We start from the raw sequence: 13,639 nt of genomic DNA on the forward strand, positions 1-13,639 counted from the left end.
AAAAATAGACTATACACTAATGAGCAGAGATGGGCAGTAACGCGTTACTTGTAATCCGATTACTTTTTTCAAGTAACGAGTAAAGTAAGGGATTACTATCGCAAAAACGGTAAGTAGATTACCGTTACTTTCCCGTAGGAACGCTGCGTTACTAAAACCGTGATTTTTTTTCGCGAGGTCTCATGACAGTGACGTAAGCGAGTGCGACGTTTTTGACAACAGCTGTGTGCAGATCAACAATGGATAATATATGGAGTGCGGAGAGAGTATGAGCGTGCAGCGTTCAGGGGTGTCAAACTCAAATACAAAGTGGGCCAAAATTCAAAACTGGAACAAAGTCGCGGGCTAACGTTAATATTTATTGAAATATATTTATTCCTCTAGATATAAGACTGAATCTTTTCTTATGGACTCAAACACGTTTTGCTGAAAAACTGAATATGGAACAAGCAAAGCTTAATACTAAACAATATATATATTAGCTGTATAATACCAGTAGGCCAGCTCTAATAGTAATTTGGTGTAGCTTCGTGGGCCAAATGTAATTAGGCTGCGGGCCAAATCTGGCCCACGGGCCAGAGTTTGACGCCTATGGTTTAAAGCGTGGAAGTACTGACCTTATTTTGAGTTTGATTCCATAAAAAGTGACAAAAACATTAGTGTCTGTTGTGCGTGGGAAGAAAACTTCTTTTTACAGCGAAAAAAACCCTAAACTTCCAAGCAAGCACTGAGTGCGCTACCACGTAATGGGAAACTCACAGAGAAACTCGCGGATTCTTCCACTGACCCCCGTGGCACACCTGCACCAGGGTAAACCTCCGCCTACCCCACTCCTGCTATACAGGTGAAAATAGAGCAACAGGACCGCTAGTCTTTGATTTTATTTATTTTCTGCTGTGTTTTACTGAAAGAGTGAGTGTAAACAAAAAATATATATTTTATTTTATGTGCTGGAATGTGCAGAAAATGGGTTTAAATATTAAACAAATTTCTTCCAGTCAGAGAATGTTGCATATAATTAAATGTTTGCTTGATGCATAAAGTTAAAAGATTAAAACTAATAAAACAAGTTTTAAAAAGAGACTTTTCCATTTGATTACATTTTGTATGATGGATTATGCAGAAAAAGTAGAATTGGGCTGAAAGATATGTCGCTTTATCACCTATTCAGGTTGTAAATCGTGTTTTTAAAATGTAACTAAGTAAGTAAGTAATTAATTACTTTTGAAAATAAGTAATCAGTAAAGTAATGGGATTACTTTGGGGGGGAAGTAATCAGTAATTAGTTACTGATTACTTTTTTCAAGTAACTTGACCAACACTGCTAATGAGCAGGTTATATCTGTCCTCTGCTTGTATCTTTGACTCTCAGCTCTGTTTTTGACATATGAATGATCACTTGTCATAAAAGGGTTAAAAGAAATATTTTCTATCTGAAGCAGACATTGTAAATGCCCTCCATGCCTTCATCTTATCACATTTAGGCTATTCCCAATACTCTGGTCTCTGCCAAAAGTAAATCTCCTACTTCACCTGGCTCTAAATGACATGGCCTCACTCCAGCCTACACTATAGATGTACTCAGACCTCATGAACCAATGTCAGAGCCCCCCCAACTGTTCCCACAGCCCACCTCTTTACAGAAGCCACCTTAAAGACGTTTTCTGTTAGAGACTTGCAGCTGGAGCGCGCTTTACAAGAAGACTGAGGTTAGCAAACTCAGTATCTACTTTTAACCCTTTACAGGGGCCTCACTGGAGTACCCACCATTAACTGAAGCATTACATGTTTCAAGACTTTTTGTTATCTTTTCCCCAAAATTTGCTATTAAAGGCAATTTTTACAAAAAAGCTTTTCTATAAAAACGTTTCTTATGCCCTCTCTTTTTCCTTATAGCCCTATGTATTTAATTTTATTTCTAATTTTTTATTTATTATTCTATTCAGCAAGTCAGTGTACTCTCCCTGCTGGTTCCAAGCCTGGATAAATGGCACCGGCTGCGTCAGCAAGGCTAAAATCTTCACTAAATCAAACATGCTGATCATCAAGAATGAGATATTGGATCAGGGATGAGCTGGAAGCACATGATCACTTTTTCACTACTGGTTTCACTTCACGACCAGTAAATGCCTTCCATGCAAAGCACAGGTGACCGTGCCAATCTGCTAGTCACCAAAGAAGAAGTGACCTAAGAGGTGGTTGGGGCTCGAGAGGTAATCTACTCATTGCACGTCTGGTGTTTCAGTCCCTGGCTCCTCCAGTCTGCATCTCAAAATATCCTTGGGCAGGATGCTGGACCACAACTTTCATATATGCATCTATCAAGAAGGTTTAAATTATTGCCCTGCTGGAGACTCTTTGTTTCCCATGTATGTGCGGGTCCTCTGTGGAATCACCAGCTTCCTCTCACAGAGCAAAGACAAGCATGTCAGATTAACTAAAGTGTAAGTATGAGTGTGAATGCTTGTCTGTCTGAGCCCTGTGACCTGTCCAAAGTATATCCTGCCTCTCTCCCAGTGATAGCAGGGATAGGTTAGCAGCCCTGAATCAGATCAGCAACACAAACTGACATGGCTTGTGGTCTGTAAAGCACTTTACAGTCATGTTTTGAAAAATTCTGTACAAATAAAACTTTATTTGTATTATTCTGACACTGTTTGACTGCAGGTTTCAATAGACAGTCTCAAACCAGTGTTAAATTGGATTGATTTTACTTGTAATGGTTTTCCATCCCACACTCATCAATAAGCATGCTGGAGATTTGTTTTTCATTTACAGTAATTACCTGCCGCAGGTTTTACTACTTTCCTTGACACTGGTTTACCACTTTCCGTGTAGGCTTGGGGGCATGTTGACAGACCTAGAAGCCCTCCCCCCAACCCTCACCCGCAACCGCCTTCTGTGTGTGTCGTCACCGAAGTTCAGCACAACACATTTAGACTTGTCCTTTCGCTCTGCTCATCCAAATCCAGGCTCCCAGTGGGGTTGAAGTCTTGAACCAAAAGTACAAAAGATTATGTTGTGAGTCCATTACTGTACTGAAAAAAAAAAGAATGAATGTGTGGAAGCATGCCCTGCTGATTACATAATACCATGGCTGTCAGTCAAGACTAATGAGAAGAAAATAACACAGTGGCAATCCTCAAAGTTTGCCCTTTAATAATGTGTAATGATTTTAATGATTTGTGGCAGCTGATGCATAAACAATACACTGTGGTAGGAGGATGTTAACAACAGATACCCCCCCCACCTTCACGTCCTCACCTGAATAGACATCAAGGTTCATTATTCCCCCTTTTTTAGAAAACACACGATGCAGTTCCAGCGGGGGGGTTGCACTTGCAGCATTTGGACGAATTAGACAACAAACCTTTGTTTGGATATTTAAACATTTTGCCTGTTATGTAACGATATCGACAGACAAAGGCATAATTAAATCATCGATACGGAAACGAAGAAAAGTGCCACTTCTCACCACAGAACTCTCACCTTTGTCCTCCCTCCACACAGATTCTGGTGTCAGTTCCTGTGCCCTATTTTTCTCTGACATGTTCAGACTTTTTCTTTTTTATAAAGCTCTGAAAACTCTGTGGTTGAGCATCATCTTGAGCTGAGTTTCTGCTTTTTACTAAGACACTCATGTGGGCCAGGATGAAGTGTTAGCTGTGGGTAAAAACAAATCTGTTTTCAAGTGTACTGCTTTCTTTTTCTTGCTTGTTTTGTTTCTTTATAGGCTGCAATAGTGTGAAGAAGCACCACATTTGCACCACTGCTCACATCTGAAGTCAGACACTGAAACTCTGTTTATGTTTACTGTCAATACTAGCTTTTAGAGAAAGTCTTACCTCGTATAGTTCTAAGAGATGTCTTTATATGCAAAAAATAAAAAAAGATGCAGGATGACACCGTCACCTTTTGGCTTTCTTTTCTGTGCAGGAAGTCGTTCTTGCATCAAGAGGTTATTCTCAGAATTTCTGATGTGTTGTAAGAGTCTAGCAGGTGCTTACAATACTGGGTTTGTTTTTGACATTAATAGACTGTTTATGGGCTGAAAAGCTTTTTCTGTGTGTCTGTTTGTCTGAAACTGGCAGTTCAGTCTTGACTTTGAGATGGAGGCTTTGATCACAGCAAGAATTGAAACCTTAAAGAAAAATCGTTACAGTAGAAGCATTTTTAATGGCAAAAAGATAACAATCCACTTCTCTTTAGTCTCAGGAATTTAGTTGAGGAATGATTTAATTTAGTTCAGTTTTGGGACAAAGTACAATCATCATAGGAATAAAAGCAGTTTGACAAAGACCTGAAGATGTACAGTTACTTATATACACAGCTAAAAATAAATAAATAATGCATCACTTTTTAATCACATATCAGGTCAGTTAAACTTCTGGAATATTGAGCTGGTCAGTTAAGTCGCAGAGGGGTTTTTTAATCAGGTTCAGCTGCTTCGGTGTTCATGAAATTAACAATAGAGGCATCGATGAGACAATACCTGAAACAGGAACAGTTTTACAGGTGGAGGTCACAGCTTTTTTCCCCCCCTTCTTCATCTTTTCTCATCATTTTTTTTATTAGTTTTGCATTTTTCTAAAGGTTAGTTTTGCATAGTTTTGCATTGTCACTGCTGGCAGCATGAGGCGATATCTGGACCCTACAGATGGTGCACAGCATAGTTCAACTCATCAATACGTGCTATTGCCAGAAGGCTTGCTGTGTCTCTCAGCACAGTCTCAAGAGCATGGAAGAGATTCCAGGAGACAGGCAGTTACTCTAGGAGAGCTGTACAGGGGTGTAGAAAGTCCTTAACCCATCAGGACCGGTATTTGCTCCTTTGTGCAAGGAGGATCAGGATGAGAGAGCTACAATGCCAGAGCTACGAAGTGACCTCTAGCAGGCAACTGGTGGCTTGAATGTCTCTGACGAAACAATCAGAAACAGATTTCACGATTGTGACTTAAGGGGCTGACATCTTGTAGTGACCCCTGTGCTCACTGCCCTGCACTGTGGTGCCAGACTGGGAGTAGCTTTAGAATACTAGAAACGGCGGGTCTGTGTTTTTCACAGATGAGAGCAGACTCGCCCTGGAGAATGTTGTGCTGCCAGAAACATCTTTCAGTGTGACAGGTTTGGTGGTGGGTCGGTGCTGGTCTGGGGAGGAATATCCATAGAGGGATGCACAAACGTCTACAAGCAGGCAACGGCACCCTGACTCCCCATTAGGTATCAGGATGAAGTCCTTTGACCCATTTTTCTTTTCATTTTTATGAGCTGTATACTTGGCACTAACAAACAGCTGACTTTATGTTTTACGTGTGACTTTCACAAGACCTTCACTTACAACACATGCTCAGCTGAAACCTATACAAGTGACAGACGATATAAAAAGACATACACTTTCAACTTATTAGACCACATGACCATGTGACATGAAACTGATCTTAAAGCTGGCAAAAAAGGTCTAAGTTTAAACACATCCCATCACATGTCTTGAAGACATGAAAAAAAAAAATCTTACATCATGGCTACAGTTTAATCCAAAAAAAGCTTTTTGGGGTTGACCTCCATGACTATATTAATTTATAAATTGAGCTGGGGTTGGTGAATGATAACAATAATAATACGTCATTTTCTTTTTCATCTAAATGATTCTTTTAGAGCAATAAATTAAATAAATTAATAAATAAATAAATCATGCACGTGCACATAGAATAAATAAACATTTCAAATTTATTTTATGTCTAATTCTAAACAGAATTTGTCATTTATGTCAGAGGGCTAATTTTAAAAGCCGACTCTTTTGGTTTTATTACATTCTGTATTATTAGAAAGCGAAAACCGAAAAAAAAAGAAAAAAAAAAGAAGTGACTCAATGGACCTTATATGGTACACTTCCTGGAGACGGTTGCTACAACAGTTTGTATCCTCTTGGTTACCGTTTGTTGTCAGGCCTAAACACTGACATTAACAAGCTAACAGTTAGCTAGAGTATCTGGGGTTTTCTGAAAGATGGCTTTTGCTTCACACAGTCACAGAGATCCAAGCGGAACATACACCTTCTCCAGCCGCCCCAGAGCTGTCGAGAACCGCTCAAAGTACAGCGAGACGTCGACTGAAGAGTACGGTGCCGTTGTTCATGGTGTCTTAAATGCGAGCTTATAAGTGGCTAACTGTACCTGAAATATAGCATATTGGCTGTGGAAATAAAATCACCTACAGCGGCTTTACTGACTGTAAGAAAAAGTAGCTGAAGTTTATATTTCATTTACAAGTAATAAAAATCCGAGAGCTAAAGCAGACTTGAATAATTGAGTAAATCAGATAGTTGTGGTCAGAAGTTTAAATACACTCGTCATGGGCACGAATGGCACTGTAATTTTGGGATTTTAATGATTTCTTTGAACTGTTCTTTTTTCTATGTTGAAATGATTATACAGCATACTTCTTTAATGCCAATAATTAGGTGCAAAAGTATAAACACGGGCTCAAATCATACATGTATCTTTTGAGATTTAAATGTAGGTGCTGAAGGTACTACATTTTTAATAGGCCAAGACCTAATAAACAATCATGATTATGCACAACTGGTAGTTTCTTTTAACCAGCATAAAAATGATTGGAGCCATTTCTATACAACTCCAGATTTCTGGATCATCAGTTCAGACAACTGTTAGAATGTGTTACCACTTTTCCAGACCTAAACGGTTACCTCAGATGAGAAGAAATTGGTTAGGATGTTCACCAACAATCCAGGAACCACCAAGGTTCAAACCTAAGAACGCTGTACCAGCTGGCTAGTATGGTGGTGGTCGCATCAAGCTCTGGGGGTGTTTTGCTGCCAGTTGCACACTTTGTGCAGCGTACAAGTAAAAATAATGAAGAAGGATTACCTCCAAATTTTTCAACTTCACTTCAAATCAAAAGCCACATGGTTGAAACTTGAACAATAATGCTGAACACAAATCAAACTGGTTTTGGATTAATGAAGCAGGCTAACATTGAGCTTCTCGAATGACCTTTCCAAAGCCCCGACCTCCTTGAAAATATGGCGACTACACTTAAAAGCCATGTGTGTGCCTGGAAATCAAGGGATTTAAATGAATTCTACTAATTCTGACAAGAACTGGTTGAAGGACATTTAACCAATTATAAAGGGAGGTATGTGCAAATATTTCAGCCTGTATGTATAATTTAGACTCTATGTGGATCAGACAAAATCCAAAAATAAATTAAAATGTATGCACCCAGTTCTTGTTTTTTAAAGTGATTAAAGATGTATACTGAAGATTCATTTAAAGAAATCTTTTGAATTCTGAAACTACCATGACATTCATACTCACGATGAGTGGATGCAAACTTCAGACCACAACTGTATCTCAATGCAAGCGGGGAAAAAAAAGATTTTCAGCCTTTGAATTTCCGCAGACCTAATAGAGTCAAAGCAGTTGATGGTTGTTTAGAAGTGGTGAACATTTATAGGTGCTGGAAATAGTTGGAAACTTATTGCATGCATTAAAATGAATTGTCGTCTTCCTGCAGGACAAAGCGTCATTATGGAAACATTATGTATGATCGCCGTGTTGTCAGAGGAAATACGTACGCCAAGCATATCCTACCAACTGTAAGTGTGAAACATTCATTTTCTGTTTTTTGTGCAGCGTAGGTTGTAGTTCTTTCCTTCTTTTCCCCACTGATAGACAGCTCAGCCAGACCCTGCAGAGATACGAAGACAACAGGCCAACAGGAGACGAGCCATTGCTCGAAAACAGGCCAGGGAGCAATTTAGACCCAACACTCCTGAAGCACTGGAGGGCAGAAAACACACTGATGTACAAACTGGTAAAATAATTCCCTAGACAACTTCGGCACAGGTAAAATAATTATTTCTGACTCCAAAAACATGGAGTTTTTATAATGAGCTTGCTTAATTTTCAGAGCTCTACCTTGAAGAACTGAGCAATATTATTGCAACTACAGACATTGAGTGTCAGACTGACCCCTTCCTGGACAGACCAGCAACTCCACTCTTCATACCTGCCAAATCTGGCAAAGATGTCGAAACACAGATAGAAGAGGGAGAGGTAAGTAGTCCCAGTGGAAGGTTTGTTTAATAGCATTAACATAGTTCTAATAAAAAAAGGTTAGACCTGTTTGTTGCCTTCTGTTTTTCTGGAGGAGCCAATAACCCAGACTAAGACTTCTCTTTATAAGGCTGCCAATCACTTTGGCTCGGAGACTAAAGTACAGAATTTACTATGCATTCAGGCATGTTTTGAGGCAAAACCTTTTTTCAAATTTAGTTGGCAGGGGACAAACATGCAGAAATGAGCTTGCTTTATAGGCGTTACTTCTTTTGGTTATTTTCGCTTTCTGTGTTTTAACAATTCTCTAGTTATTCTATATATTATTTTGGCTTTTTAACCATTTTGACCATATTTTAACCGGGCCGATCGTGGCTCAAGAGTTGGGAGTTCGCCTTGTAATCGGAAGGTTGCTGGTTCGTGCCCCGGCTTGGACAGTCTCGGTCGTTGTGTCCTTGGGCAAGACACTTCACCCGTTGCCTACTGGTGGTGGTCAGAGGGCCCGGTGGTGCCAGTGTCCGGCAGCCTCGCCTCTGTCAGTGCGCCCCAGGGTGGCTGTGGCTACAATGTAGCTTGCCATCACATGTGTGTGTGAATGGGTGGATGACTGGTTGTGTAAAGCGCTTTGGGGTCCTTAGGGACTAGAAAAGCGCTACACAAATACAGGCCATTTTTTTACCATATTAATTTGTAATTTGGGTTTCATTATTTTATTTTATTCACTGGTTGGAGGTCATTTAATATTATTTTTTTCTGGTTTATTTATTTTGAAGTTGATTTTTCTTTCTTATTCCATGTTGCTCTGTTTTATTATCAGCTTGTCAGTCATCAAGACTCAAGTGTTGGTCTTTGCCTTTAATTCTGTTGCCTGTGAACTGCCCAACTTTGTGGAACTGAAAAAGAAAAGTGCTGCTAATTTATTTTGACTTTGTAAGATAGTAATGAAAACAAGTTTTTAAATATTGTAAAATTCACAGTAAAACACCACTTTTTTATACTTGCCCTATGCAGCTGTTTGACTTTGACATTGAGGTGCAGCCAGTGTTGGAGGTCTTGGTGGGTAAGACAATCGAACAGTCTCTGCTGGAGGTGATGGAGGAGGAGGAGCTTGCCTGTCTGAAGGCCCAGCAGAGAGCCTTCGAGGAGCTTCGAAATAATGAGCTGGCAGAGGTGCAGCGGCTCCAGGAGATGGAGAGACGACACAACGAGGAGAAGGTATTCAAATTCTAGAAACTGTCTCTTTATCCAAACATGTCTGTCTGCAGCCTGTAAACCCTAAACATGCAACTGGACTTATGCTAACCAGGTTTTAAGTTTTGAACTTAAAGTACCATTTTGTTATCTATTATAATTACACTCACTGGCCACTTTAATAGGTACCCCTGTTGCACTTCCCATTAATGCAAATATTAGCCAGTCACAGGCCAGCAACTCAATCCATCATCAGCCTGGGTTCTCTTTAAGTGCTCCAGCTTCCTCTTCACAGCCCAAAGACAAGCATTTAGTAGGGTTGGGTTAATTGGTGATTCTAAATTGACAATGAGTGTGAATGTTTGTCTGTCTCTTTGTGTTAGCCTTGTGACAAACTGGCAACCTGTCCAGGGTCTGCTTCTGTTACGACTACTGGACAGGCCCCAGCTCCCTCATAACCCTGAATTAGATAAGCTGAAGAAACTGCATCGTTGTTGGCAAACTTAACAGTGGAACTGCCAGACTGCTCTGAGGTGATATGAAGGCAATCCAAAGAATCACTTGTTATGAACCTTAAAGCAGATGGACTACAGCAGCAGAAGAAAAGCACACCAGGTGCCACTCCTGTCAGCTAAGACCAGGAAACTGGCTACAATTGCCAGATCTGATCAATCTTGATTTCTGCTGTGAAATTTGGATGGTAGGGTCCAAATTTGGTGAAACATAGAAATTTCAATAGGGTCCATGTCAAGCTGGAACAAAATCTCTGAGGAGTGTTTCCATCGCCTTGCTTAATCCATACAATGAAGAATCAAAACAGTTCTCAAAGCAAAAGTGGGTCCTGCCCCTTATTAGCGTGGTGTACCTAATAAAGTGGGAACAGTTTAGACATCTATTTCCTGTCAAGATTAGCTGTTGTAGATATGTGTGGTGATTCATCATCTTTTTTTTAAAAAAAGAAGTCACACATGGAGCACAAATAATGTTGCCAGAGAAACAGTGTCATCAAACCAAGTCTGATATGGTAGTAATGTCACAGTGCTGATGAAGCAGATTAACTGTGTTTGAGTACTAAAATTCATATTTATGAGTCACTATGCATACTCCTGTAGTGAAGCTACATGAGTATGATCTCACTGACAATTTTTAGAAATAATAGAGGTCATAGTGTTTGTGCACTGCTTACACCTGCTAGGTATGGTGGAGAATTTCAGGATTTCAGACATCATGAGTGTGAGTTTTTTGGTGCCAGATTAAACAGATTAATCTGGGTTCCTTCCTCCCTCAGGAGCGTAGAATTGCACAGCAGAGGGAGGTGCTGAGGAAAGAAAAGGAGATTGCAGAGAAGATCGCCACCCGGGCGTACACCCAGCAGTACTTGGCCGGTCTTCTACCCGCTGTCTTTACCTCGCTGAGAAGGCACGGTTACTTTTACAACCCCGTGGAGAAAGGTCGGCCTACTTGACACACGAGGGTGCCGCTGCCCTCTGTTGCTAAAGCGTAATTTCCTTATATCTGTGTCTATTAATAGATGAAAAGGTAATTTTCTCAAACTTTGCGGATGAATCATATCTGTGGTTTTGATTTACAGATATCGAAACTAATTTCTTCCCATGGCTGATGGACGAGGTGAACAACAGGGTGGAAAGGAGATACACAGCAAGAGAGATTCTTGACAGTAAGAGACATTAGTTATTTTATTTATTTTTTTGATGACATCCCTTTTTTTGAGATTTTTTGGGTTGATGTATGCAAACCTAAATTTGCTATATTTAACAAAAACTTCTGCATAGCTATGTTTAAGTTTTTTTTTTCCAGCTTATCATTTTCTGTAGTCCACTCATCATTGCTGTAGATTTTCTGTAATTATGCTTTTATTTAGCATTAGTTTGTTTTTTTATCACTTCAAAGTGCTTTATAAGTTCAAACCAACTCAAATAGAAAGCAGAGAAATGAAAAGAATGGGACGTGCCACTCAAATTGAAATCTATTTGAGGATTCTGTAACAGCACTGAGGGTGGAGGAAGTACACCTTGCAGGTGAAAAAAGGCTTTTTAAAAACTTTATTTTAGACCCAGGTCAGCAAGTTTTAAAGCCTTTAAACATTAGATTTGACTGGTGACCATGTGTGCAGTTTATAAATGACTGATGAAATTAGTCATTTATAATAACTGGACAAATAATTGAGAGGAAATAGCAGTTTTACAAAAAAAATTCTAAAAAACTTGGTTCAAGAGGGTAGAGGTCTGCATTTACTTCTTGTAAACTTTTCCCCAGCATGCATTGTGTGACTACCATCTAGTGGTGCGTGATAAACATTACAGCTGTCACTGAAGTCAAACAGGACGGGGTGGGGTTGCACCTGTGTGACTGAAACATTTCCATGTTTTTGTCTGTTTCAGCTATGATCTACGATGTAACCCAGAAGAGACTTGAGCGCTTCAACGAGGAAGAGACACAGCCAGAAAAGTCTGATTCATAGAGAGATTTATACACAAGTATTTACCACAAATAAAAGTTTTTCTTCATGAACTGGTTTTTGTTTACGGCTCCAAACCCAGGCTACCAACAGGGAAGGTAATAACTGCCCTCAGGTGGACAAACTATGCCATGTCAACATTCATACTTTGGTTGAAGGGTGGCTCTTCTTAACTTTTTAAGTTAAGTGTCTTTCATTGGCTGTTCACAAATGACTGATATGATAGATCGGTAAATAGCTAATATCAAATGATATTAGACAGGAGGCCAAGGTGAAGGTGGCAGAGCTGGAATTGAAGATGTTAAGATTTACATCTGGAGTTACATGTATGGGCAAGATTAGAAATCAGCATATCAAAGAGACAACTCATGTTGAGTGGTTTGGAGTCAAAGTAGAAAAGTGAGGCTGAGATGTTTTGGCCATATAGTAGTGGAGGAGGAACAGAGAAAGACCTCAGAGAAGATTCATGGGTGTAGTGAAGGAGGACATGCAGAGGGTTGGTGTGACAGGATATGAGGAATAGGATGAGATAAAGGCAGATGAGCCTCTGTGGAGACCTCTAAAGGGAGCAGCACAAAAAAGCAAAGATGATGACATCGGCCTGTTTGATATATCATTTAATAATAATAATAATAATAATAATAATAATAATAATAATAATAATAATAATGGATTGCATTTATATAGCGCTTTTTGGGACCCCTCAAAGAGCTTTACAATACCACTATTCATTCACTCTCACATTCATACACTGGTGAAGGCAAGCTACAGTTAGCCACAGCTGCCCTGGGGCAGACTGACAGTTGGGCTCCAATGATTAGTAGTTCTGTGGGTCTTTTTTGCACTTATGAATTCGATGCAATAGTTGTCAATTATAGACCTATAAATAGAAACAACATGTTACAACCTCAAGATAATAGAATTATTAAAAAGCTGAAGTTCAGGTTTCCTCATTTTTCCCCCTTGAAGGCAAGCTTTTTCTTTCAGTTCTGCAGTACAATTGTTCATTTACTGCTTATCTGAATTAAGTTCCTGTGTGCTTCTGAGCTGTCAACATACCAATGAAAGAAAATCAGCCAAAATCTAATGTTCAAAGAGCAATCTTAAAAAGATTATCATCGGCAGAGCAGGCAGTGAAACAGGTTTTAAGGAACTCCAGATATTCAAGAGGAGCATTCAAAGTGCCTTCCTGTGTATTTATCCATTTGCATCTGGCATCCGACTGCAAACAGTTTATTCAGGTGCTCTAACAGGCAAATTCAAGAATGCTTTGCATTACTGTGACTGTTCGGCTCCATTATCCCAGCACCCAGAAAATGTATTTAAAGCAGCTGATAATTTCTCCTGCTTTAAAAACCAGCGAGGATTAATATGTTGGTACCAGCTTTGTTTCATGGGTTTCAGGCTACCCTCCAGGTGTTAGGGACACACCTATTTTTCAGTAGACTTTGCTTAGAAAGCGGTTGTGATGATGATGATGGTGCTGGTGAAGCTGTAGTTGTTGAAAGCGAGGTAACAACAGAAGCAGGGGCAGGCGGGACTGTCACCTCGCTCTTTGGTTTCGTATTATGGTGAGAAGTAGGTCTAACCTCCGATATATACGGTCTATTTTAATCCCGTCCTCTCATTGGCCGGTTCACCTCTGACGCCAGCTCTCGGTACAGCACGCGCAGGGCGGATGACACGCGCTATTTCCCGTGTTAAAGTTTCAGCAGTGATGCAACTCCGCGCTCAGGACAGGTGACACCTGAGTCTTTGCGCTCTAAATTGAGGAAGTATTAAAAAAAAACAATATTAAAAGACAGTTGCCAAAGTGACAGCGCTCTTAACACGACAACTTACCGGAAAAATAAAAGTTTATGTTGCTTGTTGTGGTTATTGAATGTTATTA

At 39.9% G+C, this 13,639-nt stretch overlaps 1 protein-coding gene across 1 annotated transcript; it reads left to right on the plus strand.

Moving 5' to 3' along the window:
• Positions 1 to 5,891: 5,891 nt before the first annotated feature.
• rsph3 (radial spoke head 3) lies at positions 5,892 to 12,332 on the plus strand. The gene is made up of 8 exons (XM_040018597.1): positions 5,892 to 6,116; positions 7,537 to 7,618; positions 7,695 to 7,836; positions 7,933 to 8,078; positions 9,090 to 9,293; positions 10,558 to 10,720; positions 10,861 to 10,947; positions 11,672 to 12,332. Exons 1-8 carry the CDS (start codon positions 6,007 to 6,009, stop codon positions 11,749 to 11,751), a joined length of 1,014 nt encoding a protein of 337 aa, XP_039874531.1. The 5' UTR covers positions 5,892 to 6,006; the 3' UTR covers positions 11,752 to 12,332.
• Positions 12,333 to 13,639: the final 1,307 nt, after the last annotated feature.

This window comes from Simochromis diagramma, unplaced genomic scaffold, assembly GCF_900408965.1.
Source record: "Simochromis diagramma unplaced genomic scaffold, fSimDia1.1 OVJJ01000802.1, whole genome shotgun sequence".
NCBI lineage: Eukaryota > Metazoa > Chordata > Actinopteri > Cichliformes > Cichlidae > Simochromis > Simochromis diagramma.